This window comes from Lutra lutra, chromosome 5 (genome assembly GCF_902655055.1).
Source record: "Lutra lutra chromosome 5, mLutLut1.2, whole genome shotgun sequence".
Lineage (NCBI taxonomy): Eukaryota > Metazoa > Chordata > Mammalia > Carnivora > Mustelidae > Lutra > Lutra lutra.
Window position 1 is genome coordinate 60585996 of NC_062282.1, and position 27994 is coordinate 60613989.

Here is a 27994-nt window from a genome sequence, read left to right on the forward strand (position 1 = left end):
AATTAAAAATAAATATTTAGCGTAGAACGTTCTAAGAAATCTAATGTGAATTACAAAATGTTTGAGCCATGAACTTTTACGAAGTATTAGGTTCCTGGAAAAGTGGCTGCCTGGCTTTTCAATGTTAAGTGACCACATTTATGAATGAATCAGTATGGTCTTCCTCGATCTTAGAAATGGCCTTGGGGGCAGGTCACTTGAAAACCCACCCAGCGGGACCCTGGGTAAGCAGTGACCGATACCCTGGTACACAGAGATGAGGTCGGGTGGTCGCTGGGCTAGGAACTTTAGAGGTCTCAACTCATTTCTGATTCACGGAGACCCCTGGGATATTCACTGCCATGGCCCCAATTTCCACAGAACAAACCAACGCAAAAAGACATCCCATAGCCTCTGCCACTCCCTCACAAATGTGCGTAGAGCCTAATTCGTGCTGAACATCATCAAAGCCCTGAAAAAAATAAAAAAAAATTAAAAAACAAAACCGCACCCGTGCCCTCAAGGAGCTGCAGGTCCTATAGTGAAGTCAGGCAATATGCTGGTCATCGTAGTGAAGTCTGACCCAGTTCCAGGTGTGGGGGGAACCAGGGGGAAGAATCCGGGGCCTGGACACCAGAAGGAAGGCTTCCCTGGGGAGGCGGCGCTGAGCTGGCTTTAGAGGGTAAGTCAGGGCTCTCCGGGTGGAGAGGAAGGGCATCCAGACCACGTGAGCAGGCACGGAGCTGAGGGATCACGAGAGGCTCACGTGACCACAACCCAAGGAAGGGCACAGCCAGGGGGCAAGGATGCGGCGGGAGCAGCTGGTGAGGCCAGGCGTGTGTGGGGTCTGGAGTGCCATGCCAGCCATTAGAGGGGCAAGGTGCAGAGAACCGGCTGCCTACCAAGCAATCTGCACTTAGTAGATATGCACTTAGTAATTTTTGAAACTTCACAACTGCCCTCTGAAGTATAGATTATCATTAGTCCCAGTTTACGGTAAGGAAACAGGCCCACAGAGGCACAGGCATTTGTCCAGGATCGCACAGCTAGAAAGTGGTAGAGCAGGAACTTGATGCTTCAGGCTCCAAGGAACAGGCCAATGAGCGGCAGCTTTCCGAGGGCTGACTCTGGGGACAGGGGCTGGCTCCCCAGATCTCTCGCTCTCTAAGCGGGGTGTGCATCATTGGAGCAGGGATGCTCAGGCCTCACCTGTGCCTCCTAGGTCAGAATCTCTGGGGCCCCTTGCCCAGGAGAATTCCTCTTAATAAGTTCCATAGATGGGACCTGCTGGGCAGGGCCTTGAAAACCATAGCTTTGTCTTCCATTTGCATATGAGGAACCTGAGGCCCACAGGGGCCACCTCAGTCCACAGTAGTCCCGGAATGAAATGAACAAGTGACCAAACCCATAAAGCCACTGCCCCCAATCTGTGTTCTTTACCCAGAGATGGGGGAGTGGGAGAAGAGGGAAAGGGGTGAGGGAGTAGAGGAGCTCCTTGTTCCTTGGGTGCAGGACAAAGGCCACTGGTGGCCCTGGAGGGGGATCATCAGTGGACAGGGTCACAGCTTCACCTAGCATGGAATCCGACTCTATTGGTTTCCTATTGCTGGTGTAACATTATCACAAACCTACTGGCTTAAAACAAAACACATTTACTCTCTTCATGTTCCTGAGATCAGAAATCCAAAATCAGTCTTATGAAAATCAGGGTGACCGTAGGGCTGGTTCCCCAAAGAGACGTCCGAGGATGGTGTCTTTTCTTGCCTCTTTCAACCTCTATAAGCAGCAAGGCATGTGGCCTTCCTTGGCTCCTGGCCATCTTGCTCCCTCCCTGCTTCCTCATCATACCTCCTCTTCTGCTATCACATCTCCCTCTGGCTCCCTCTTGCAAGGGCAGCTGGGACTATGCTGGGCCACCCGGGTAGTGCAGGCTTATCACTCCCCGTGCTCTTCAACTTGATCACTTCCGCAAAGTCCCCTTTACTTTGGAAGAGGACAAGTTCTCAGATTCTGTGGATCTGCACTGACATCTTATGATGGGGAGGTCATTAGTCTGCCTACCACACTCACAATGAGAAAATTCTCTCCCTTTCCAATTCTCTTCTGATCCTTTTGCCTTCTCCAAGCAGCGTTTTCTCCCTTCCCTAATGCTTGCTCACCTCATCTTCTCACAAAGAGTGAGCCGGCTCAGGCCTGTGCTGCCTCAGGTCGCTCATCTGTAAAGTGGGGATGATTAGAGTAGGGACTGAATGAGAACACAGGAACGAATTCGGGCTGTGCCCAGCACAGTGTTGGCTCTAAAGAGAGGCTACTTTTTCTCACTGTATTTATGGCAAGTGATACTGATTACCAGTGATTCATTTCCAGAAGTCATATGGAATTTATCTTTAAATTCATTAGGGCACCTGGATGGCTCCACTGGTTAAGCGTCTGCTTTCGGCTCAGGTCGTGATCCCGGGGTCCTGGGACCCAGCTCTGCATCGGGCTCCCTGCTCAGCGGGGAATCTGCGTCTCCCTCTCCTGTTCCCCCTGCTTGTGCTCACTTTCTGTCTCTGTCAAATAAATAAATAAATCTGTAATAAATAAATAAGTAAATTCATTAAGTAGAAAGAAACAAAGAAAAAAGAAAGGAAAGAGGGAAAAAAAAAAAGAACCTGAGAGCCAATTTAAAAATTATTAAGTAAATCCAACTATAGGCACTGCACCAAGATGGCAAATCAGGAGTGGGAGCCTCAGTGCTGTGCGGCTGTGACAGTGTCCTGCATGCCCTAGAAATGCTACTGTGGAGACGATCAGTTTTTGCTGAACAAGTGAAGGATTGATTACTCCCAAGCACTGTATCAGAGGTATTTCCTGTACTGTCTCGGGCAGTGCTGGCAACAGCCTTCTGAGGGAGGTAAGCCTGTTACCCTCGTTTTCTGAGCGAGCAGAGGCTGGGAGATGAGGCAATGGCAAGGCGTGCAGAAAACATGACCAGAGCTGTTGGACTCTCATTCCAACTCATCCAACTGCTGCTTGGCTGACTTCTAAGACATTTTGCCCCATTGACAATCCAGTTCCCACTATTTCCATTGAAGTGGAACGAAAGTGGTCCCCCCCCCCAAGGGGCACAATTCCTCCTTGAAGCTGCTGTTCAGTTTGGAACCTTGCCCCTTAAAGGGGCTCAGAAATCCTTGGCCACAGGCTCTTAAAGGTCAATGAATCCCTGCCCTCCGCTCTCTGCTTTTAAATATATGGCCACCAGAGGGCGGTGTTTAACTTTGTTTCTCCGGCTTCAAGCGCCACCAGAAGCCAAAGAGCAGAGTAGAGAGCCCCAAGATTGATCAGCCTGGCTGACACCTGGACCAGACTTCCTAAAAGCCCATACCTGGGACAGAGAAACTGGTCCCATGGCAGGCCCCAAATATTCTGAGGTGCAGCTCTGGTATGCAAGAAAGGAAGACCAAAGGACAGCCTGTTTCTTCCCACACTCCTCCAGCCCCTGAAAGTCAAGGCCAGAGGTGGGGGCCCTGGCCAGCCATGGTCTATGGGGCACATTCACCCTTTCTGCAGGCCTTGAGCTGCCTTGAGCTTCTGGACCTGGTAATGCATACAGCTGACCGCTGGGCACACACCCTACTCCAGAGGAGTGGCAGGCCTGACACTGACCGGGTGTGGGAGGGCACAAGAGGCTGGGAGCTGTAGCCACCAGACTTGGGGCTAAAGGCTGCACGGGGGCCAGGCCTCCTAAGACATGCCAGGGCCCAGGCGCGACAGGGAGACTCAAGTGAGCTTCCTTTAAAAACCGCCTCTAAGGAAGGAGACCCTGGCAATAGACAAAGGGTAGATGAGGAGTTTGGGGGAAACGCTCCTGACCAGCTTGGGTGCGAGTGAACTTGTCACCTGATTTGAGTGCCTGTCTTCTGCCATACCCATGGAGCAGACAGTGGTTGGGGGGGATTCCCTGGGGATTCCCTCCAGCCTCCTCCAGCTGGCACAGTAAGTGCCCGCCTTCTTCCACCTCAAGGACCCATTGGGTCTGGAGAAAGTGTGAGGCAGTTGAATGGAGAGAAGGAAGTGGAGAAACGAAGGTAGGAGGGAGGTGGAGGCCCCAGAAGTCGGCTGCATGACTTCAGGAAAGGGGACGGGAGGGGAGCTCATCATCAGCCACAGAAGGCAGGGGCTGGCTGCGGAGCTGGGGTCCGCCCCAAGCATCCCTCCCTCGGTTCCTCCTTTGTGACCTCACCTGTCCCCCAGGCCCTGCCCACAGGCTGCTAAAAGGGAGGAATTAACCTACAAGGGTGCAAACTGAAGGAGGAATTGTACACCTCAAATGTATGTTGACTATAGTATATAACGACTCACAGTCACTGAGTGCTACTCTAGGCACCAGTGATTTACGATGGTTACACCAATCAGCTCACGGGTTGCTCACAGCAACCACGTGGGTTAAATGGGATCAGATCGTTCCCATTTTCCCTTGAGAAGACAGGCTGAGGTTAACTAAGTCACTTGTTAAGATTTGCAATTAGCTTCTCAGCTGGGGTTCAGACCCAAGTCCCCCTGCTCTCAGAGCCTATGTCTGCTGTGAGTCCGCAAGAGAGCCCTTTGCTAGCCTCTACACCGGACTCCCAAAGCAAGTCACCTGTGTGCTTGAGTTTACTATCTAAATCAGAAACTGAAAAACAACAATGAAAATCATTTCTGATTTCCACCCAACAATAATAATTCCCAGTTTGGTATTTATATTTATAAATACACATATTAATATATATATTTTACCATAAAATGGCACTTTACAGTCCATTTCATTAAATACTGCTATTAGAACAGAACATCTTTGCATATTACTAAATATTCTACAATCTATTTTTCCATTGCTTCAAAGTATTTCTTCACTGGGATGATACCCAATTTATTTGACCGATCCCCTCCTGTTGGACATTCAGGTTAGTTACAGTTTGTTATAGTTTTACACAATGCTCTGGCGAATACCCCTGAAGAGAGTTCATAGCTCTGTTTAATTCTGCAGGACAAATGATCAGAAGTGGAGCCGCCAGGTTTCATTGCCAGGCCTTGGGTCTACATGGGTAGTCTCTAAGATGCCTGCCTCTTGAAAAGTCATGGCCCAGCCTTCAGCGAGCCAGGCCTGGCAGAGACACTTTAAACAGAGATTTTCTGAAAAGAAAGTACATAGTGTGCTTACCCTGTGTCTCCCCTGGGCAGTCGGGCCCTTTGGGATCATTTCATTCACTGCTCCCTGGTGGGGACAGGTGGTTTCTCAGGACCCGGGAGGGTCCCTCCCACCCAGTTTCCTAAACTCATTCTCTGGGCACCCGTACACTGCAAAGGAGATGCATCCCATGGCACCTGGGTTTCCCGTGGCCTGTCTCCTGATGCAGCTATAGAGGAAAGCAGACAGCCTGGCGAGGGTTGGGGGAGCTCCCTGGAAGACCGCCCCTCCAGCTGGCACAGGGAGCGACCTCCTTCTTCCACCTCAAGGGTCCATGGGGTCTGGACACTTGAGTGAGGGGCAGTTGAATGGGGAGAGTGAAGTAGAGGCAGGAGGGTAGGAGGGAGGTGGTGGCCCCAGAAGCCGGCTGCAGCTTTCTTCCAATCTGATCTGAGGAAGAGACATAGTCAGGCCACTACTAAAGCCTGCTCGGGGTCAGCTGCCCACCGTCCTTGCCCCTAGGCCCAGGGCCTGCCGGGGTGAAGAGTAAGTCATCTCCAAGCTTCTGGAGAATGGAGCCCAGAGGTGGGGGGACTGGCCGTAAGCTCAGAGCAGAGGGACAGCTGGCACTCCCGCTTCTAGAGCCTGAGGCAGAGATGGTGTGAGGGGAATGGCAAGGTGAGGAGTCCAGGGATCTCCTCCAGCCTCAGCTCTGTGGGGCCCCTGTTAGCTGAAACATGAAAGGACTTTGATCAGAGAGGGGCCTGGGGTCCTCCTGACCCCTGCGGCCAGAAAGAACCTTGCATAGGTAAGTTCCTTCTCACTTTTCCCTGAAGCCCATTCACACTCTCTTCCTTCTATTGCTATCTCCCTGCTGCTCCTCCGGGAGAATCCCCAGGCCTTGTCCATGGCCCTCATCAGCATGCCTTCAGGGTGTGTGTGTGTGTGTGTTTGCGTGTCTGTACACGGAGGGTACCTATAACCAAACGACTGGAAATCTGGCCATAGGCAAGGTTCCTCTCTGCTCTTCTGATTCTCCAGGGCCAGGTTCTTTCCTGGAACCTCCAGAAAGTGTGTCTTCTCTTCAGAAGACCCAAAGATGTGGCTTCTGATAAAGTCCACATCTGGTCTGGGTGAGGAGGGCTGAGGATGGGGGGTCAGGATGGGACAGGGGAGAGAGAAGAAGGGACAGAGGAGAGAGAAAGATATAGAGGAAATGAGAGACAGGAGTGAAAGGGAGTGGGAGAGAAGCAGAGACAGACAGGAGGTGATCATGAAGAAACAGAGAAGTAGAAAGAGATGGAAACAAACTCAGAGGAAGAGAGAGAGGAGGGAGGGAGGGAGGGACAGAGAGGTGGCCAGAGCAGTGCTTAGAAAAGAAACAGGGAAGGGGGTAGGAAGAACAGGGAAAGAAAATGTGATAGCGAGAAGGCAGGAAAGAGACTGAGACGCAGAGGGGCTGGCCAGAGTGAGGGAAGGGTGACGGAGAAGGGGAGAGAAAGGTGAGGAGAGAAGTGGAAGAGAGACACAATGAAAGGAAAACAAAGGGAACCAAGTGAGGAGAAAGGCAGGAGAGAAAGGGGGGAAACAGGAACTGGGAAGAGAGAGGGAAGAGGGGCGCCCTAGGCACTGGGGACACCAGCCACAGCTCCAGTCTGAGCACGCGCAGTGGCCCTGGCCCAAGGCCCTGTCCCGGTGTCTGGCAGGGCTGTAGGAGGAGGGGCTGGCACGCAGCAGGTGGCCGCCCCTGGGTGGGGCCCGCAGGCCAAGCCCGCAGGGGTATAAGTGGGAGGCTGGGCCAGCCAAGCACCTGTCAGGGACAGCTCCCTGGTGCAGGTGCCAGACAGGTGGCTCCGGCCGAGCCCAACCCCAGCATGAGCTCCTTCGACCTCCCGGCACCCTCCCCAGCTCGCTGCAGCCCCCAGTTCCCCAGCATCGGCCAGGAGCCCCCCGAGATGAACCTTTACCATGAGAACTTCTTCTACCCACAGGGCGTGCCCAGCCCTCAGCGCCCCCCCTCCTTTGAGGGGGGTGGCGAGTACGGGGCCACCCCCAACCCCTACCTCTGGCTCAATGGGCCGGCCATGACTCCACCGCCCTACCTGCCGGGCACCAACGCCAGCCCCTTCCTGCCCCAGGCCTACGGTGTGCAGAGGCAGCTGCTGCCCGGTGTGTCTGGGCTGGCGGGCGGCGACCTGGGCTGGCTGCCCATCCCCTCACAGGAGGAGCTGATGAAGCTGGTGCGGCCCCCCTATTCCTACTCGGCTCTCATTGCCATGGCCATCCACGGGGCGCCCGACAAGCGCCTCACCCTCAGCCAGATCTACCAGTACGTGGCCGACAACTTCCCCTTCTACAACAAGAGCAAGGCCGGCTGGCAGAACTCCATCCGCCACAACCTGTCTCTCAATGACTGCTTCAAGAAGGTGCCCCGCGATGAGGACGACCCGGGTAAGGGGGTTGCCGGGGCAGTGTGGGGCCGGGAGAGCCAGCCTCTGATGCCCACAAGGAAGTCTCCTGTCATTCCTCCCCAGCACCCCATTCTAGAAAGTTCTTACCTGGCTGTGTCCCCTGAGACAGCGGGCTGAGGGTTGTCAGCAGTGAAGGAGCCTGGGAGAGCCCCGGAGGCAGGGTTTTGATTCTGGTTGCACCGTTGAGCGGTTAGCCACTCCAGGCATTTTAGAGCTCTGAGCCTCAGTTTCCCCACCTGAAAAACAGGGATGGTAACCGTGGCTCCTTTGCAGGCCTGTGATGGGGGTCATGAGAGAATGCGTGCAAGGGTTTGGGTGCCTGCAAACACCCAAGAGTCCACAGTAATTGTTGTGATCACTCTGAGTCCCGAGCACCCAGCTCATAGGAAGTCCCCAGGAGGATTTGGAAGTGGCAAAGCCCAAGTGCACTCAGACCCCAGGGGAGAGATCTGACTTGGTCAAACATGCACGAAGAGCCACATTGTGCTGCCTGCTCAGTCGCATACCCTCCTTTAACCCACCCCTGCCTGGCAGCTCTCACGGAACCCATTGTCCAGATGAGGGGAGTGACACTCAGCGGGGAAACAGCCTGCCCAAGGTCACACAGAGTGGAGGGAAAGCCCTGGAACCCGAATCTGAATGGAGGTCTCTCTAACACCAAAGACTACCAACTCTTCCTTTTTAATGATGAATTTCTACAATGCAGAGACATTCAGAAGTAATATATTAAATATTCAGATATGCATTTCCCAGAATTAAAGTATGTTCTTGTATCCCCATGGGAAGCCAGGGCGTGGCTCAGAGCCCCACTTCTGGCTGCTAGGAGGCTAGCAGGCACAGGGATAGGGGCCCCCCAGGGAGGACGAGTGTCCAGTTCCATGACTGGCTTCACCCACAGGCCCAGCTCAGGCCCTCCCTCCAGAAGGCACCTCATGGTGACAAGGCCCACCTACACATCCAGCATCAGCCTGAGGAAGAAGGGAGGGGTATAACAGGCCCACTTTTCAGACTAGGAAACTGAGGCTTGCCCAGAGTCCCTCAGCCAGTTAGGAGCAAGGCCAGGACTCAAGGCCATCCTCAGACTCCCTGACCAAAATGTTCAGGAAGCTCTAAAGTGTTTCCCGAGTTTTCTTTCATGTCAGCCATGGAGGAAGGCCCTCCCTCTCCGTTCCCCCAGTACCCGAACTTCTTCCAGAAGGCCGCACTGCGAGTGCTCTCCTGGCTGACACCTCTGTGTCCCCAGAGTGCCCAGTTGTGAGGCGGGGGTGGAAGAGAGATGCTGGCCCGTGGCGAGTCCTCTGTCTCTCTGCCCCTACCTTCTCTTCTGTCTTCTACATGGTTTGCTTGGCCTTTAGTTGACAGCAATAAAAAAAAAAAAAAAAAAAAAAAAAAAGCAAAGCATTTTGTCCACCGCTCTGCTTACTCCTTCCCCTTTTGTACCAGGCAAAGGGAATTACTGGACCCTGGACCCCAACTGTGAGAAGATGTTTGATAATGGAAATTTCCGCAGGAAGAGGAAGAGAAAATCGGATGTTTCCTCCAGCACGGGATCCCTGGCCTCCGAGAAGACGGAGAACAGCCTCCTGGTGGGCAGCCCCAAGACGGCGGAGGCCCAGGACATCCTGGACAGTGCTTCACCGGGGACCACCGGCTCCCCAGAGAAGCCGCCCTCCCCTCCCCCGCCGGGCACCCCCTGCCTCAACAGCTTCCTCTCCACCATGACCGCCTACGGGAGCGGGTCGAGCCCAGTGAGCCGCCCTGGGGCAACACCGGGACTGAGCCCTGAGCCCACGGACAAGATGGGGCAGAACTTGCTGAACTTCAACTCGTACACCCCACTCACCAACCTCAGCGGCCACGGGGGCGGGGGTGAGTGGGTCAACCCCATGCCCACCAACGCTCTCGGCTACGGAGGCTCTGTCCTCAACCAGTTCAGCCCCCATTTCTACAACAGCATCAACACGAACAGCGTCCTCTATCCCAGGGAGGGCACCGAGGTCTAGAACAGAGCAGCCCCGAACCCGCTGGACATACGGAGAAGAAAAGCAGTCGAGACCTCCCGTGCCAGTGTCGTTGCGGTCCATGAACTCTGACCTGCCCAGACAGACACAGAAATCTCAGGAATTCGGCCTTTTTCTAGAACACGGTGTGGACCTTCTGTTTATCTCACGTACATACACACACATACACACACACACCCGCCAACTCTGGAGCCTGATAACAGTAATCACGGGACCATCTGTGGAGTCTATGCGCCAGGTGCCGTCTTAGGCTCTTTAAAGGCGTAATCACACTCATATTTACAGGCACCCTGTGAGGGTCCAGTGAACCTCTTCGTTGAGCAGATGAGGAAACCAAGGCTCCAGGAAGTTAACAACCTTTCCCAGGATCTCACACACTAGTAAGTGGCAGAGCTGTGGCTGGAGTCCAGGTCTCTATGGGCCCCGAAGTCTGGGCCGCAGAGGCAGGGATGGAGCGAGTGGTGGAGCAGCTAGGGAAGGGCCCTGTGAAAGCGGCTTACGGCAAGCACACCCTCTACCATCTGGCTGCCCGTCAGAATTCAGCCCAGCCCCGGGCTCATCTCGTCCTGGTCTAAGTCCTTATTCCGAGGCTCCCAGCTTACCTGTAGACACACCCTTTGCTGCCACTCGAGGAGGGAAGCCCAAGCCCCTGAAGGACAGTGTGTGCCCCCTCTCCTCCCAGGAGGGACACTGCTTCCCCTGCCCCAGAGCCCATGAGCGGGGCAGGGAGGAGGAATGGTGGGCCGCCTGCCCCCACTCCAGCCCTGTCCACCTGCAAGATCGTGTAAAGCCCAGCTTTCTGTGTGCGTGTCATGGACTAGTGAGCCAGAAGAGGCTGGGTCTTCCAAGAGAAACAAGGGTGCATGAGCACTTCCTTTTTTATGGCCCGGGAGAGGTGCACATCAGAGAAAACAAGGCCTCAAAGAAAGGGGCTGTGGCCCCCTGCACTGGGCCCCCCGCCTGTGCTCCTGAGACTCTCTTGTTTTTATATGTACTTTACACGCCTGTGATGTGTCATCACGACACACCCTGGGAAGTGTTCTTGTTTTCTTATTTTCTTTTGAATTAAAAAATTTTAAAAAGCACCATGTGCATCCCTTCCTTATGAGTTTTCCCGTCTTCTAGCTGCTGGGCAATGAAACATGGAGCCTAATGCATCCTGGAGCCAAAGGCTTTTGGGACAGGAGGCAGAGAGAGAATGGACAGCAAGGCTTTTATTGTCCTCCCCACTGGCGCAGAGACAGGGCAAAGGTCCCCAGTGACAAAAGGGACACATGCAGGGATGGGGTAGGTGCGTGAAGGAACCTGTCTATACTGCACTCAGGGCAGGGACTGGGCACGTCCCGGTCCTTGTAGCTCAGGCCAGCCTCATAGCTGTACTGAGGATGTAATCCCTCTAACAACCCAGGGAAGGGGTGGCACTGGTCCCCTTATACAGAGGAGAAAACTTGAGGATCGGGGGGTACAACCCCTTTCCTGGAGTCCATGGCCAGTCCATGCCCAGGGCGTCTGGCTGAGGTACCTGGGACATGGCTATGCCCGGTGGCAACGACAACGATTCTCTGAGGGCTGTGGGCCGGCACCGGGCCACCTGCTTGGCGAGTGGGAGCTCTTCAATGCCCACAGCAGCCCCCGGTGTGTGCATTGTGAATCCCCGGGCTGGGGCACGGTGCACACCAGAGGATCGCGCATGGTGGCTGCCCACTGGTCTCCCGGGGTGTGCATGAGGAGGACTCAAGCCCGAGGCCCCCTGCACAAGCTCCCTGAGTCCCACTCAGACTCGGGCAGGGGTGCCCTTTCCCTGGAGCATCTGAGGTCGGATGGAGCAGCAGGGGTCAGATGGAAGCTGCAACAGTCACAACAGCAACAAGGACAATCATAGTAACACTCATGGCAGTTTACCCTGGGTCAGGGCTCGGCCTGCTTTATTGCATTTAATCCTCAGAATGAACCGGAGCCACTGTATTATCTCCATGTTAGAGGGGAGAAAACTGAGTCCCAGAGAGGTTCTCTAACTTGACCCAGGACACGCAGCCAGAGTCCAAGGCCCAGGGACTCTGCTGAGGCTGAAGCTCTCCGCCCTGTGCCACGTGCTGGGAGCCCAGGACTCCCCGAGAGCAAACTCAGGACAGCTGTGCAGAGAAAGGCAGGCCTCCCTGGAAACCCTGCAGACCCTTTCCTGCCCAGTCGACTTCTGGTGGCAGAGGCGGCAGAGGTGGCTGAGGGAGGTAGAAGGATGTGACACAGTGTCAGCTGGTAAAAGCCACAGAAAACTCCCAACAGGCCGAGCCCTTGTCGCACAGACAGGACACGTGAGGCTGAGGCAAGAAGGGATTTCACACGTGTCACCAGGGAGACGGGGCAGAGGCAGGGACGACTTGCAGATCTTCAAGCCCGGACCAGGATTATTTGTCACACTAGACCCCACTGCCACCAAGTGTGCCTCAGCGGACCCTGCAATCCACCCTCCGTATTGATCATGGCTCCCCTGCCCCGCAGGCCACACCCCTTCCCCAGTAGGCACTGGGTGGGAAGGGGCCCGGAGACCCAGCCGGGCCTGGCTGAGGGGGTGGTGGTGGCTTAGAATGGAGGCCACAGCTCCCAAACCTCCTGTTCAGCTCTTTAGCAGGGACAGCAGTGAACAGAATGTCTGTAGGGCTGTGACAACGCAGAGACCAGCCAGCTCTGGAGTGTGGGGAGCTCTGGGTGGCCAGCCGGGAGCTCAGGGAAAGGACACACAAGAGGCCCAGGTCAAGAGGAGGACATCTGGTCAGCTTACACTGGTGGCTTCCTACCCCTCTTTTGGTTCTCTTCCTCTGAGAAGAAACGAGAGCTGGAGAGAGGATGAAGAAGGATGGCTTATCCAGCAAGCATTCAAGCCGGCGCGTAGTGCTCTGGCTGGGCATTGCGTTTATTACCATCCCCCCTACAGTCTGGCTCTCCATTGACCACATGGCCTCCAAGACCCATGGAGGGTCTCATGAGAGGGCTTGCTGTGTGTTAGACAGCCCGGGAAGCCTGCGTGGAAGAGGGAAGACGAGAGCCAAGAATGAAAGGACCACCTTCAGTTCGTTCCCCGCCCCCCATATCATGCTCCCAAGCTCCGAAACTTAAAAGGTGACCCTAGAGGTAAGTAATGTCTATTGAGCAGCTAGTATGTGGCCAGCACCGTGGGCATTCGGAGATTTAGGAGTGAGCAGTACATGGGCCCACCCGAAAAGGGCTCCTGGGCTGGCAGAGAGACGGATGAGGAAACACCTTAGCCCAGCTCCCTGGGCCATGTGCTCTGCTGGGCACAGAGGGGGCACTAACACAGGGGAGGGGGTCAGGCAGGCTCGCTGGAGTCCACGACACCGGAACTAGGTTTTTAAGGACCAGTAGGGAGAAGGACAAGACCAAAAGTCACACTGAGGTCCCTGAAGGGCCGTGCCATCTCCCCTCCTGCTCTACGGTGCAGCCCGAGTCCCCAGAACAGAGCTCAGACAGAGCCCCTGCTTTGCAGGACAGCGGGCACAGAGACTATAGAACAGCTTACAAAGTCGACTGCCTACCAATGAGATGCGTCTGCAAGCCCCAGCAGCCAAGAAGAGCAAAGAAGACCTGGTGGGGGGGTGATGAGGACAGTATACATGTCACAAAGGGAACACCCCTCCTATGGGAAGATCTCTGACAAGTGAAGATAAAGGTTTTCCCAGTAGAAAATCTATTTTCATCAAAGAACCAATGCAAATGGCCAATATCCATATGAAAAGATACCTAATCTCTCTAATGATTAAAGGAATGTGGAAGAAAGCAAGAATAATCTGTCTTCTCCACCATCCAGGCTAGAGCCACCGTGCTGCTCGCTGCTCCCACCCGTGCCCCTTCTCACCCAGGAGGGCTGGATGAGATCTTAGGGATTATTTTGAGTGTGTGCATGAAAATGTCTAATGTGCATCTCTTCTGACATAGAATTCCTCTCCTGGGAATTTTTTTTAAAAATTTTCATTAACATATAATGTATTATTAGCCCCAGGGGCACAGGTCTGTGAATCGTCAGGCTTACACACTTCACAGCACTCACCATAGGGGAATTTTATTTTGTAAAATAAAATGCACGGATGGATGTGCCAGAATGTCCATCTCAGGGAGCTTCCTACCAGTGACGTGGGGGAGTAACTTGCATGCTCCTGAACGAAACACTCAGTAAGTAAACAGTGGTCCGTGGCGATTGTGGGACAATGTGCTACTGATAAAAGGGATGAGCTCGATCCCGCAGGTCCCCCTGAAAGATGCCGTGGGCTGGAAGGGAAGTCGGTGGGGAGCACATGATGAAACCTGATGCCACATACCCTATGTGTGCAAATATATGTTCTGCCTGTTCACATGCATGGAGCAAAATACACAGAGAGAAAAGAGGGGAAGGAGATCAAGAGGGCCAGTGAGAAAGAAGCAAACAAAACAGGAAGGGGGACAGAGAGAACAGGAGAAGGAAGGAGACCTGGGAAGGTATCCACCCGATCAGGTTAATAATCACCTTAAAATGGGTAGAAGTTCCCTTTTTCTTTTCCCTTCTTTTTCCTATAGTCTCCCCCTCTCTCTTTCTCTTTTTTTCTCTCTTGTCCCTATTTTCTCATTTTTTTAAGGTAACAAACATTTGTCGTTATTATAAGGAGAAAGACATGAAGCCAACAAAAGTAATCTTTTAAAGAATGGAACTCCTCCCCCAGCTTATCCCCCACCCACCCCCAGGGCCAGCAGGAGGCAGCAGCAAGGCCAAGGCTCAGCCCTTGCCCAGGTGCCAGGGTAAGAAAGAGGGACTTGCAATTTCTGTGCCCCAGCCTTAAACCCCAGGGAGCTGTCAGTCCCTCAGCGGATCTGCACGAAGCATAACCCACCATTCTGTCCTCGAATGTCACTAGTGAGGCTGACTGTCCTGGGTCAGGCCAGGAACTCTCTAGAATGCTCATCTGTGCCCTTGCTCCTCGAACCCCTCATGGGTGCAAAGCACACAGTCTTGGGAGTCACGCAGCCTGGGTTCAAAGCTACCATCCGAGCGACCTCCTCCCGGAGCCTCAGTGTCCTTACTTGTAAAAAGGGAATGATACTAAGCCCACACAGAGTTGCCATGAGGAATAAATCCAGTAAGATTGTAAGGCACCGGCATTGGGCAATCACTTGATAAACAGTAGCATTTATGACTGAGTCCCATCCTCAGACCCAGACGATGACACAGAGCCTTCATTGACTGGCTCACTCCTTCTGTGGCTCAGAAGAACCCAGACACCCCCGTCCTCATTTCTAAGAGACGTTCTAACAAATTACCACAAAATGGGCGGACAGACACAACAGAAATGTACTCTCTTACAGTTCTGAAGGCTACCTTGGAAGCCAAGGTGTGGGCTGGGCAGGACTTCCTCCAAAAGCTCTAGGAAACAGTCCTTCAAGAGTTAAAGGAGAATGTGGATGTGAAAATGCCTGGCACACGGGGCGGTCAGGAGAGTCTGGCTTTCTGAGAAATCCCCATCTGGTTCCCCCCACCGTAGCTCCTGATCTTTAATGGCCCAGTGACAAGGAAATGGACATACAATTTGGGTCATGCTATACAAGTTTGTTGCTTCCTCTCTAATGGCTAGAGGCTACAGACAAGAGGAGCTGGGGCAGTGACATGGGGTCCTTCCTTACCCAAGCACACAGCCCACCTTCTGCATCCTTGCCGGGATGGACTGGCTGCTTCTGGAAACCTCCTCTGTCTCGCCTATGAGGAGACGGCAGACTTCTCCCCAACCTCGGTGCTTTGCACAGGTCACTAAACTTCAGCCTATGATCCCCAGGCTTCAAAGGACCTAATGCTGTTCCCAGTGTGGACCAGCATACTTACCAGCTCTTCCCAGGGCCCGTGGTTCCTAAGGACCCTCCCCCGCAACTATGGTTCCCAGGATCCAGAACAATCCTCAGAGCTCCCAGCACACAGCACTGGAGAAAATAAAGGAGACAGAAACTCTCAATCTCTCAGACCCAGGCCTGCCACAGATCTGTTTCCTGTGGACAACCAGCTGCTAGCTTTACCTTGGAGAAAAGGCTCAGAAAGATGGAGTGGGAGGGTCGCTGCTTCTGCACCCAGTGACAGAGAGCGTGGGAAGGACGTCGGCTCACAGCCGCCCAGGAGAGCTCTTCCCTTCACCCACAGCCATGGCTGCAAGTCCCGCTCCTGCCACGGAACACTGCACACCTCGAAGCCTCTCCCTCCAGGCCTCAGTTTCCCCTTCTCTAAAATAAACCCGGATTTGGATATGGCATCTGAACACGCTTTAGAAACTTCTAAGTGCTGATACAGGCAAGGGCTTATGTCAGCAGCTCCGATGGTTTCAACTCCTGCCATGAGCCAAATACTAAAATCCCATGAGGTAGGCGTTATTCAAGGTGTGTCTTCAAGGCACTGTTCTGCTCACATTTCCACAAAGGCAAGACTTGTGCCCAGATTGGTCTGGCTCACAAGCCCAGGGTCTTTCAACAAAACACATAATAGGGATAACAGTAACACGAATCTTCATACTAGGACCGCCTCGCCAGGACCGAGCTGCACAGAAAAGTTGCCAGGTACCAGACACCAGGGCACATGGATGGCGGTCCTTCCATCCTGCCAAGCTCTGTGACCAGGTCCTCCCTCCTGGCTGGGCCCTGCTATGCCAATTCCCTTCAGCTGCCTCCCCTCCTGGGAGAAGGGAGGGAAGGTGACCATAGTCTAGAATATGCCTCACATTTTGAAGGAAACAATGGTCAGAAGCAAATGGTGCCCCAAATACAAGACAGTCATCCTTCAAGCAGGGAGTTTCATGGGACGAAGAAGGGTGGGGAGGGCACTTTCTTCTGGAGTTTGAGGTGACGTCCCCATCCTCTCTTGGACCCCGGCGGTGGCTCTGCCTTCGGACACAAGGAGCAGAAGAACAGAAGATGGGATGCTAATCCAGGGATAACTGTGGGAAAAGAGCATAACCTGCCATTTCAGCACTGGAACTGTGGAGCCCCCGGGAGGGGACAGCATCCAAGACATGGGGAGTTTGGACACAGACGATTCCTTCTTCGGCTCCCCAAGGAGGCATCTCACTCTCTCTAGCAGCTCTTACATTCAGTGTGGCGGCCTGGAGGAAGCATCAGACTGGGGGCACCCCCGCTGGAGTTCTGGCCTAGCCCAATGCAGCCCAGGCCCTTCCGCCCCTCGGCTGCTCACCTGGAAGAGGAAAGAGCGGGATAAAATGAACTCCTGAGCTCCTTTTAGCTTTGACCGTCTGTGTTACATCCACGATCGTATTTTGAGGCCCAAAATGACCCTGAGAGGTGGATGAGGTTGGCTCTTCTCCACTTCCAGATGATGGACGCAGGGACTGAGGCCCTACCTTAGTGACAGAGCAGCAGCGAGGGACCAGGTTAGTTCCATGGGCTATTGTCATGGGGCGTCCATGAGAGCAGATCAGGGATAACATAGATTCCCAAACCACCCAGATCTGGGGTCTTAGCTCGGGCTGCCATGACAAAATACCACAGACTGGAGGTTTAACAACAGACGTTTCTTTATTACATTCTGGAGGCTGGAGTCTGAGATTGGGGCACCAACATGCTCTTCTTCCTGGCTTGCAGATGGTCGCTTCTGGCTGGGACCTCACAGGGCAAAGAGAGAGAGACATTTCTGGTGTCTTCCTCTTCCTATAAGGCCACAGTCCTATTGGATTAGGGGCCCATGCTTATGACCTCATTTAACCTTAATTACCTCCTAAAACCCTATCTCCAAATAAAGTCACATGGGGGGTTAGGGCTTCAACATCTGGATTTGTGGGAGCGGGGTGCAATTCAGTCACAGTTGTGTGGGAGAGAGACTACCAACACGAAGAGGGACATGGCATGAACTTGGGGTGCTCAGCTCTTAAACCCAGCTCTTCCATGCTGGGGTCCCAGAAGCTGACTTGTAGGAGAGAGGACCCAATGGACAAGAAAACTATTGTGTGTTTTGGAAAGTGACTGCTTCGATCCAAATCCTGGCTCCTGCCCCTGTCCCCGAGGCCTCAAGTTTCTCATCGCATGTATAATGGAGATCACCGCATTCTCCGCACCATTCACGTGAAGCATTAAAGAAGGAGAAGAGTGTGTCTGAGCACATGGGACACACAGCGTGGCGCACACGGGATGACTGCAGGTGGCTTGTGGACAAGGCATTGAGTAACGCTGATCTTGAGTAACGCTGATTTGTGGGTGAAAGCTTGTCTTTTCCCTGGTCAGGACTGGTTTCAGCTGAGGACAAATCCCCAGCTGGGCGCCTGCCGGGCCTCCACCTCCCTAATCCGGCTAATCTCCCTTTTCCACCAGGCTCACAGCCTTTTGAGGAGATGATATCCAACAATAATCGAATAACAGTTTGTTTTATTGTGTTTATTTTTACAGTTACTGTCTCTCTATGGCAAGTGATGCTGGCTCGCTTTCCAAAGTAATGACATGAAGGTCAAATCTGTTTATTTTAAACGGCTGTGAGTTGGTGTCAAGAAAACATGTTAAGTGAACAAGAGTACAGGGAATATATGATTATGGCTCAGAACAAACCAAAACAAAAACAAGTAAAAGTAGTGCCCGAGGGAGGAACGTGGGCCACACATCACGGCTGGAGGTAAAGGGTCAGACCTGCTCCTGTCCTGACAGTAGTGTGAAATGGTTGCTTTCCTGGAGGGGCCGACCCTGTCTGTGCCTGGCTGGAGCAGGTGGTCTCTTCTGTGAGACGTCCAGGTGTCTGTCCCATCAGAGCTACAGAGCGACCTGCATTCTGGAAGGAGTAGACTGGCTGGCACCTATGGGAGACGTTGCCCGCTGTGTTAAAGGCGCTCACCTCGAGCAAGCCAAGCTTGGTCTCTCCTCACCTGCATAGATCCTCCCCTTGACCTGCTCCCAGTAAGAGGCCACAGATAAGGACTTGGCTTCCTGGCACTGCCCCCAGACCGGGGCCTCAAGGAGGCTGCCGTAAGCAAGAATCTGTGGTGGCCCTTCGCTACTGAGTGTGTGTGTGTGTGTGTGTGTGTGTGTGTGTGTGTGTGTTTAAGAGAGAGAAAGAGCATGAGTGGTGGGGAGGGGCAGAGGGAGAAGGAAACTCCCCATCAAGTGAGGAGCCCAACACAGGACTCGATCCCAGGACCCCGGGATCATGACCCAAGCCAAAGGCAGACAGTTAACAGACTGAGCCACCCAGGTGCCCTCACCACCCCCACCCCGCTCATTTCTAATGAGCCCATGGAAAGAACACAATTGGCACTATCGGCTGGCTCCCTGGGTCACAAAGACAAGGAGCAAAAAAAATGTCCTTCAAAAATGGCTGTATTCCCATGGTCCTGCATCAGATCACTTAACACTGTGGACATGACAGTACTCCCCAGACTGATCCAGAGTCAGTGCAATTTTTGATAGGATCCCCGATGATGACTTTGCAGACATTGACTTGCTGATTCAAAATTCATATGGACCTAGAGGAATCCAGAATAGACAAAACAATCCTGCAGGAGCAGGTGGAGAACAAAGTAGAAGGACCTCCACCGCCTCCTGATCTCAAAACTTACTACAAGCAACAGTAATTAAGACAGTGTAAGACTTACACAAAGGTAGTTGTAGGGGCCAGTGCAACAGGGTTGAGAGACGTATACACCTGTTGTCCGCTCATTTTGACAAGGGTACAAAAACCATTTGACGGGAGGAAAAAAAAGATATTTTCACCGAATGAGACTGCAACAGCTGGACAGCCACATAAGAATGAATAATGTTGAACCCTTACCTCACATCATATACATAAATTAACTCAAACAGGATCAAAGACCCAAGTTGTTTTTGTTTTTATTTATTTATTAACATATAAGGTATTATTTGTTTCAGAGATACTGGTCTGTGATTCATCAGTCTTATACAATTCACAGCGCTCCCCATAGCACTTACCCTCCCCAGTGTCCATCACCCAGCCACCCCATCCCTCCCGCCCACTTCCACTCTAGCAACAAAGACCTAACTTTTAGAACTAAAAGTGCATGAATCTAAGTAGAAGGCATAATAAACTTCACAGTCTCAGACTTGGCAAAGAATTATTTGATCTGACCCCAAAAGCAAAAGCAACAAAGAAAAAGACAGATAACTTGGACTTCACCAAAATTAAAGACTGTGTGCTTCAAAGGACACCAACAGGAGAGTGCACAGACAGCCCATAGAGTACAAGAAAATATTTGCAAATCATCTATCTAATCAGGGACTTGTATCTAGAATGCATAAAGAACTCTTACAGCTCAGTAACAAGAAAGACAACCCATTTTTAAAACAGACAAAGGATTTGAATAGATATTACTCCAAAGAAGATTTACAAATGGTCAATAAGAACATGAAAAGATGCTTGCAAACATTAGTCATCAGAGAAATGCAAATCAAAACCACAGTAAGATACCACTTCACCCACCACGATGGCTAGACTCACACCAAACACAGCACAGGTGGTGCCCCTGTGTGTCTTGGAACAAAAAGAAGCTTCTCTTTATAAACCCAAAGGATGGGGTAGCTGAGGGGGGTGGAATGGGGGAGGAAGCCTAACTTTGTGAATTTCAGTAATACAACAGGATTTCTTTAGCACCTACTCTGTGCCAAGTGCTGAACTGGGTGTAGGAGCCACAGCAGGGAAATTAACTTCTAATGGGAAAAACAGCTAATGAACATGAAATGTTATATGATTGCATTAGCATGGGGATACTGGGCCAGGGGGCGGTCATTGCTCTGAAGAAAACACAAGCAGGGTCAGGACTCAGACAGTGACATGTGAGCAGGGACTTGGGGACATGAAGGAGCCAGCCATGCAGACAGGGGAAGGGAGGCTATGCCAGCAGGGCAGCGGGGCTCTGGAGAGAGAAAGAGGATGGTACATTTGAGGAACAACCACAGTGGTCAGTCCCAAGGTGAAGGAAGAGAAACTAGCGGGACCTCCCAGGCCTTGGCAATAGTTCGGATTTCTTCACAACTGAAGGGGAGAGTGATGGGGGCAAGACGTCCTGTGGAGGGAAAGCTGAAAGAGAGGAAGCTCAGGATACTTCGAAGGGCTCACACCCACCCCAGGAGCAGCCCACAGCACTCCTGAATATGTCGGCCAATTAAAGGACAGCCAGCAACACTGTGAATTGGCCGGTTTTCCCAAAATACAGATGGTGATAGCCTGGTTTCCAGGAGGCTGGGGACAACACCTGGTCTGGTTTCTGTAAATCCTTCTTATGCAAAATTTCAGGTCCATCTCAATCACCAAAGCCTCTGACGTCTTGCACAAGCATCTCTGGCCACAAGATGTGCCAGGCAAAGAGGTAAACAAAGTCTCTGCGTGACAAAGTGGGCAAACTCCAGCCTCACCACTCATGGGCAGGGAGATCTCGGGTGGATTGATTCTCTCTGAGCCCCAGCCCCTCCTCTGGACCGCGGGGCAGCCATACCCCATTTATGGAGTGGTTCGTGATTCATCAACATTGGGTTTTTTGAAAAGACTCTGTGTAGGACCAGGTCATTTTTTTACTTGTTTGTTTTCTGTAGCCCCATCTAGCCTGTAGACTGCTTGAGGGCTGGGCTCTGTCTGTCCGGTTCATCTCGGCCATCCAGGGTAGAGCACAGAGCCCACCCCCAGGAGACACTCCACATTGCTTGTTCAGTGTATGAACACCATACACTTACAAACTATCTGCAAATAGAATATTGGCTGCAGTTTTATGATCTTTTTGTTCCTGAATATTACAAAAGATTTTTCTGTTGGGTCCAAATGACCCAGTGTATGATTTGTATTATAAAGTTACTAGCTGGGGCACCTGGGTGGCTCAGTGGGTTAAAGCCTCTGCCTTTGGCTCAGGTCATGATCCCAGGGTCCTGGGGTCAAGCCCCACATAGGGCTCTCTGCTCAGCAGGGAGCCTGCTTCCCTTCCTCTCTCTCTCTCTCTCTCTCTATCCTGCCTGCCTCTCTGCCTACTTGTGTTCTCTATCAAATAAATAAAATCTTAAAAAAAAATAATAAAGTTACTAGCGATGATATTTCCATGAACTTTCTCTCCAGATGAGCAGAACGCATCCCAATTGTCTTTGGATTTTCTACCTTATCTGTTGATTTGGGTAAAATATATGCTATAAACAGTGTCTACCCCAATAACTACTGTAGAAAAGGAATTAAATTGATAACCTCAATTAGTGTGTGTATTCACTCATTCTTTTTCTCAGTGATACTTGTTGAGAAACTTTAGCTGGCCTGTGGGATTGAGCATGGAATAGATCTCCTATAGTCCCTGCCCTCCAGGGGCCTATATTCTAGCATGAGAGATAGGCATAAGTCAACTCCTAGACAAATAAGTAGCTAACTGCAATTGAGAGCAGAACAAAGAAGGCCAAGTCCAGGTACTAAGAGTACATGCATTGGGGCCCTTGACTTAGTACGAGGTATCAGGGAAGGCTTCTGTGAGGAGGTGAGCTTTGGGCTGAGCCTGACTGGAGAGAAGGGAGGAGAGCTCTAAGCCAGGCAGGACAGGTCACCACAAGGCCCAATCCTGTGAAAATCTTGCATTTGTTTTAATTTTTTTTTTAAGATTTTATTTATTTTTTTGAGAGAAAGAGTGCACAAGCAGGCAGAGGGAGAAGCAGGTTCCCGGCTGAGCTGGGAGCCCAATGTGGGACTCAAACCCAGGACCCTGGGATCATGACCTGAGCCAAAAGCAGATATTTGACTGACTGAGCCCCCCAAGTGCTCCTGAGAGAAAGCCTTGCATTTTTGAGGATCAGAAAGGAAGCCAACAAAGGGTAAAGAGATGTGTGACAATGTTGGAGGTTTGGTGGGATCAAGTCAAGCAGGGCCTCATGGACCTGAGAAAGGACTTGGAGTCAACCTAAAAACAAGGCAATACCATCAAAATGGTTGAACTTGGGTAAAGATAGAACATATTTACCTTTTGAAATCACTCCGGCTAATGTTTTTGTGAGATTTCATGCATTTCATAGTGTTCTAAACTGGCATCTTATGCTTGATCTTCACAGCAGTCTTACAAGGTCAATGGTGCGGGCAGCTCAAACTGTCTTTCACGTTACAGATGAGGAAACTGAGGCACAGGGACATGGGAGAGCTTGCTAAAAGCATGACTGGATGGCGCAAAGTGTTTAACTCTTTATTCCAGCCATGGCAGTAGCCTGAATCCATCAGCAAATGAATGGAGAGTGGGAAGGGGTAGTGGAGAACATCTCATGTTCTCTCTCTGTGACTCTCCCTAAAGATATTGAACATGGTGAATCCATGGGGGGACAATCTGAGGAGGTGTGGGCAGAAAGTCGGCTATTGGCCTGTTGGCCAACCTTAGAGCAGGTGGCTCAGCCGTCCTTTCTTCCCAGCGCTGGGGAGTTCAGTGTTAACCCTCGTTGGGAAGGACTTCTGGTCCACAGGTTGTCTCCTGTCTACTCCCATTCAGGGTCCCTTAACTTCTCTAATGAAAGCACATTCCCTTAGTTTCAGAATTAACAAGGTGATGATGACCACCAATGTCCACTGAGAGGACTGGGCTTATCTGCCGGCTGCCTCTTCCCTACCTCCTCCTTCTCGGCACAGCACCTGATTTTTCCCTTGGAAATAGGCGCAGGGTAGGCAAACAATTCAAGGCTAGCTGGTGGGGCTTAGCGCTGATCTCTCCTTGGGCCTGATCAGCAAATGTTTTTCAAATGTAATAAAATATATTATTTAATGACTGTAATAGGTCTTTTGGTTGCATGTGACAGAAAATCCCACCCAAGAAAATTTCATTGACTCACATAACAAGCCATTCCCATCCTAGGGCTGGCCGCCTTCCCAGCATGACCGGCAGGTGCGGATCTCTAGGGACGTGAAGGCACGGGGGCAGAGCCTTGAACTTAAGGAACAAAGGGCACATCGTCGGTCTGGACTTGGGGTGGCATTTGGGCATCTCATTTGCAGCCACAGAAACGCACTTTGTGTATTGATAAGTGGAAAAAGACACAAAGGAAGGCTCTTAAATGACTCATAGAGTTTAAGATCAGGCCTGAGAACCAGGTTTGGGAGAAAGGTGAGGGCTAGGAAGACCGGGTATGTGAATTGCAGTCTGGGTCAGCCGCTGAGGCCCCGGGTTTGGAATCACAGCGCTGATGCCTTGCTACTCCTTCAAGAGTAGTTCCAGACCCCGGCCGTCCCCCCAGACTCAAAACCCAAGGGGTAACATGCACTTGATCAAGCTGGGTCCTGTGCCCCCACCCTACCTGGTTAGGGCAGGCCTTGTTTCCTTCTAAGTCTCTCATAGAATTCTTCCCTAATAAAAAAGGACTTGGATACAAATCTGAGGGGGAAAAGTAACAAATATCCATTTCAAGAGGCGAGCTCTTAAAATCTGGTGGGAGCTCACACTCAGATGTCTTAGAACCAGCTGAGCATCTCTTCCTGCCAAAGACATCCAAATTCAACTTTAGAAACTACTCTTTTGGGCAGAAAAACCATGTCAGATTCAGCTGTGAGCCACCAATATGTAAGGAAACCTAGGCTTCATCCTTTGGGTAATGGGGAGCCATAGAAGGATTTAAGCAGGAGAGGATAGGCATGTGGCCAGACCTGCATTAAGAAAGACCCCTGTAAGCTCCTGAGTGGCTCAGTCAGTTAAGCGTCTGCCTTCAGCTCAGGTCATGATCCCAGGTCCTGGGATCGAGCCCCGCATCAGGCTCCCTGCTCAGCAGGGAGTCTGCTTCTCCCTCTCTCACTCCCTCTGCTTGTATTCCCTCTTTTTCTCTTTCTCTCTTTCTGTCAAATAAATAAATAAAATCTTTAAAAAAGAAAAAAAGAAAGAAAAGTCCCTGTAGCTGCTCTGTGGAGAGTGGGTTGCAGGATAAGAGAGAGTAGTCCCAGAAAATCGAGAGAGAGAGAGAGAGAGAATAAGGCTGTGGCGTTTGGAAGGAGAGATAGATTTGAGATTTCTTTTTTCGTTTCTTTTCTTTTCTTTCTTTTCTTTTTTTTAAGAGTAGTGGGGGGATGGGCCCAGAGAGAGGAAGAGAGAGAATCTTAAGCCGACTAGCAGACTCCATGTCCAGTGCAGAGCCTGGCATGGGGCTCTATCTCACAACCCTGAGATCAAAACCAGAGTTGAAATCAAGAGTCAGACACTGAACCCACTGAGCCACCCAGGTGGCCCAGATTTGAGGCATTCTTAAGAGAAAAAGGCAGCAAGATTGGGTGACTGAAGCTCTAAGGACCGTTGGGGGTGAGGTAGAGGTAGGAGTCAAGAACCCCCATGTTCCCAGCATAGGGGACCAAATGTCCTCTACCACCTCCTCCACAAGGCCTCATTCCTATTAGCAAGGATATTATAAAGGCCAAATTACACAACCTAAGAGGAAATCCAAGGCAGAGGGAAGAATAGAGAGGACTGTGGGCTCAACAGTGTGATCCATTATTACTCTTTAAGGTAAGAAGAAAAAGGAATTGATCCTGGATGAAGAAATTGGGCTTGGCCAAGCCTGAGGCTATGGGAGGTGAGTCTACTCCAGAATCCTTGGGAGCATGTGGTTGACAGGTGAGGGGAAGGAGGGGAGGATGTGGCTGCAAGTGCTTACAGAGACATTTTGTCCGGGATTGGGGATGGGCGAGTCTGGAGAACTGGGTTTATTGCTTAGAAGGAAGTAGTACATTGGCAGTACTCAGTGCTAGCCCTGCAGAGGTGCCTCACTGCCAACTAAGCTGAAAATAAATCATCGGGATAGCCTGGTGCTAACTCAACCTGAGCCCCATCTTGTGCAGATGAGGAAATGCAGATGGTGAGAAAGGGAACAGCTTGAGAAGGTCACACGGGAAGTGGCAGAGTGTAAGCGAAATCTCTTAAGTCTTGGCTGGAGATTCTGGACTCCCAGTGAAATTCCATGTCCCTAAGCCACCCAGGCCTGGGGGTTGAGATTGATACCAGATAGCATCTCCCATTGACCTAACCACTAGCACCATGTTTGATAGATATTTACATAAAGGAATTCATTTTCCATTGGTTTGTGAATTAAATTTCTCTTATGGAGATTCAGAAATGAGGAAAAGAAAATCAGTGAGTCCTTGGTGAGTCAGAGTGCCTTCCTTGAGAGTACTACGTGGAGTGCCAGACATGCCAGGAGGCCAGAAGAGAACCGTCCAGGAGGCCAGGACAAGGGATTCATTTTAATAGGTCTTCCTGTTCATTCTTAGGCTCGCTAAGGGTGGTGAGAACATTTGAACCCAAACTTGACTATGGTCTGTAAAGGATGTCTAGGCTCTGTATGGATGTAAGACAACATAGGATGTGGAGTTGAGCAAACAAAATAATGAAATTTCTGGAACTGTCTAGGTTCTGAACTGTCAGCAAACTTTTACTGTAAAAAACCAGATAACAAACATTTTAGGCTTTGCAGACCAAGAGGCAAAATTTAGGACTCTCTAAAGGTAAAAGAGAGGAAAAAAAAAGACTCCCCCATTTTTATTAATGAAAAATATAATAACGATAATTGAGGCCAAATTTTCGAAATACACTTCCACTAATGAGAAGATGGGATTCTTTCATGGGGATAACATTTCATTTAATAACGATTCAAAGTGAGTATCCCTTATCATCAAAATCAATTGCAAATGTCCATCTATTAATTCTGACCTGCAAATAGAATTTCTGCATTTCACATTTGACAGTATCGTGTGGCATCTGTGAGATTTGCAGCATGCCCAGCAAAGGTACCACTCAGCAACTTCTCAGCCCTGCATAGCACAAAAGCCACAGTGGAGTGTAGGTAAATGAAGGTGTCTTGTTCTTTTTTTTTTTTTTTTTAAGATTTTATTTATTTATTTGCAGAGAGAGACATAGTGAGAGAGGGAACACAAGCAGAGGCAGAGAGAGAGGGAGAAGCAGGCTTCCCACCGAGGAGGGAGCCCAATGTGGGGCTTGATCCCAGGACCTGGGATCATGACCTGAGCTGAAGGCAGGCGCTTAATGACTGAGCCACCCAGGCACCCTAAGGTGTCTTGTTCCAATAAAACTTTATTTATGGACACTGAAATTTGACTTGCATACGATTTTCACATGTCACAAATACCCTTCTTTTGATTTTTCAAAATCACTTAAGAATGTAAAAACCATGCTTAACGTGTGGCCAGATGAGAAGAAGCAGTGAGCCAGATTTGGCTCACAGACCGTGGTCCGGCAGGCCAGACGAGGCTGTTGATAATCAGGGTTGTCAAAGGACATCTCTGATGTTCCACAGGCAGCACTACTATCAGATGGGCAGGGGAGAAGTCCTGGAGAGGAAGGCCTAAGAATTGAGATTATATGGAACTAAAAGTAAGGCCTTTTGAGGCTTCCAGGTCCTTGGTGAGACACCAGCGTTAGTTCTGGAATGAGGGTTCTCCAGACTGCTCCTGATTTGGTGGGCTTAACAGGACTCGACCAATGCTCTCATGGCCCAAGACACCTTCAATTCTGCATGCCTAATCATGGGGTTCATTTCTGTCTGTGTGGCCAGGCCAGGGCCCCGAAGACTTAAAACAAACACACGGGGTTACCAGAGCACTCAGAGCTGCCTAAAAAGGACAAGCTGTCAGACTCCTGAGACCAAGGTAGCAGCTGGGCTGAGGTGCCGAGGGCAGCCTTTAGTGCTTAGAAAACCACCCTTATCTCCAGCCGCTCAGGTGGAGTGTGCCACCTGTTTATGAGTAAACTAATGGCTTAATCTCAGCTGGAGGCAAAGTAATGGGGCAAGGCGGGTTTGCAGGACGCCCAGGCCGTGCTGCCCAAGGTTTAACCCTTTCTAGGCCCTGGCAGGTGTGTGCATAAGCATCACCCCAGCTGAACAACCCCTAACCTAAGCCCCTGTTTTCAGCTGGTTCCTAGAGAAGAGGGAAGAGCCCCACTCAGCCCACCCACGGTCCTGCCAATTCAAAGCTGATTTTGCAGCTTTTATTATTTTTTTTTTAAGATTTTATTTATTTATTCAACAGAGAGAGAGATCACAAGGTGGCAAAGAGGCAGGCAGAGAGAGAGGGGGAAGCAGACTTCCCGCCAAGCAGAGAGCCTGATGCGGGACTCCATCCCAGGACCCTGAGATCACAACCTGAGCCGAAGGCAGAGGCTTAACCCACTGAGCCACCCAGGCACCCCTGATTTTGCAGCTTGTAATAATCATGAAATAGCTGAGAAAAGCACTGAGTCACTTACTCAGGCAGCAAATAACCACTAGGCACCTAGTGTATGCCGAGCACTACTGGGGACGTAGCATGAAGAAGCTAGGCATCCTCTAGCTATGTTCAAACGGAAGGATTCGCAAATGATCCCTTGGCTCTGCCTGTGTGTCCAGAAAGAAAGTGTATTATTGTCCCC

The 27994-nt window shown here is 51.2% G+C and overlaps 1 protein-coding gene across 1 annotated transcript; it reads left to right on the forward strand.

The window, feature by feature from the left end:
- Nucleotides 1-6897: 6897 nt before the first annotated feature.
- FOXI1 (forkhead box I1) lies at nucleotides 6898-10709 on the forward strand. Its single transcript, XM_047729413.1, has 2 exons — nucleotides 6898-7582; nucleotides 9046-10709. Exons 1-2 carry the CDS (start codon nucleotides 7006-7008, stop codon nucleotides 9603-9605), a joined length of 1137 nt encoding a protein of 378 aa, XP_047585369.1. The 5' UTR covers nucleotides 6898-7005; the 3' UTR covers nucleotides 9606-10709.
- The last annotated feature ends 17285 nt before the right edge of the window (nucleotides 10710-27994 follow it).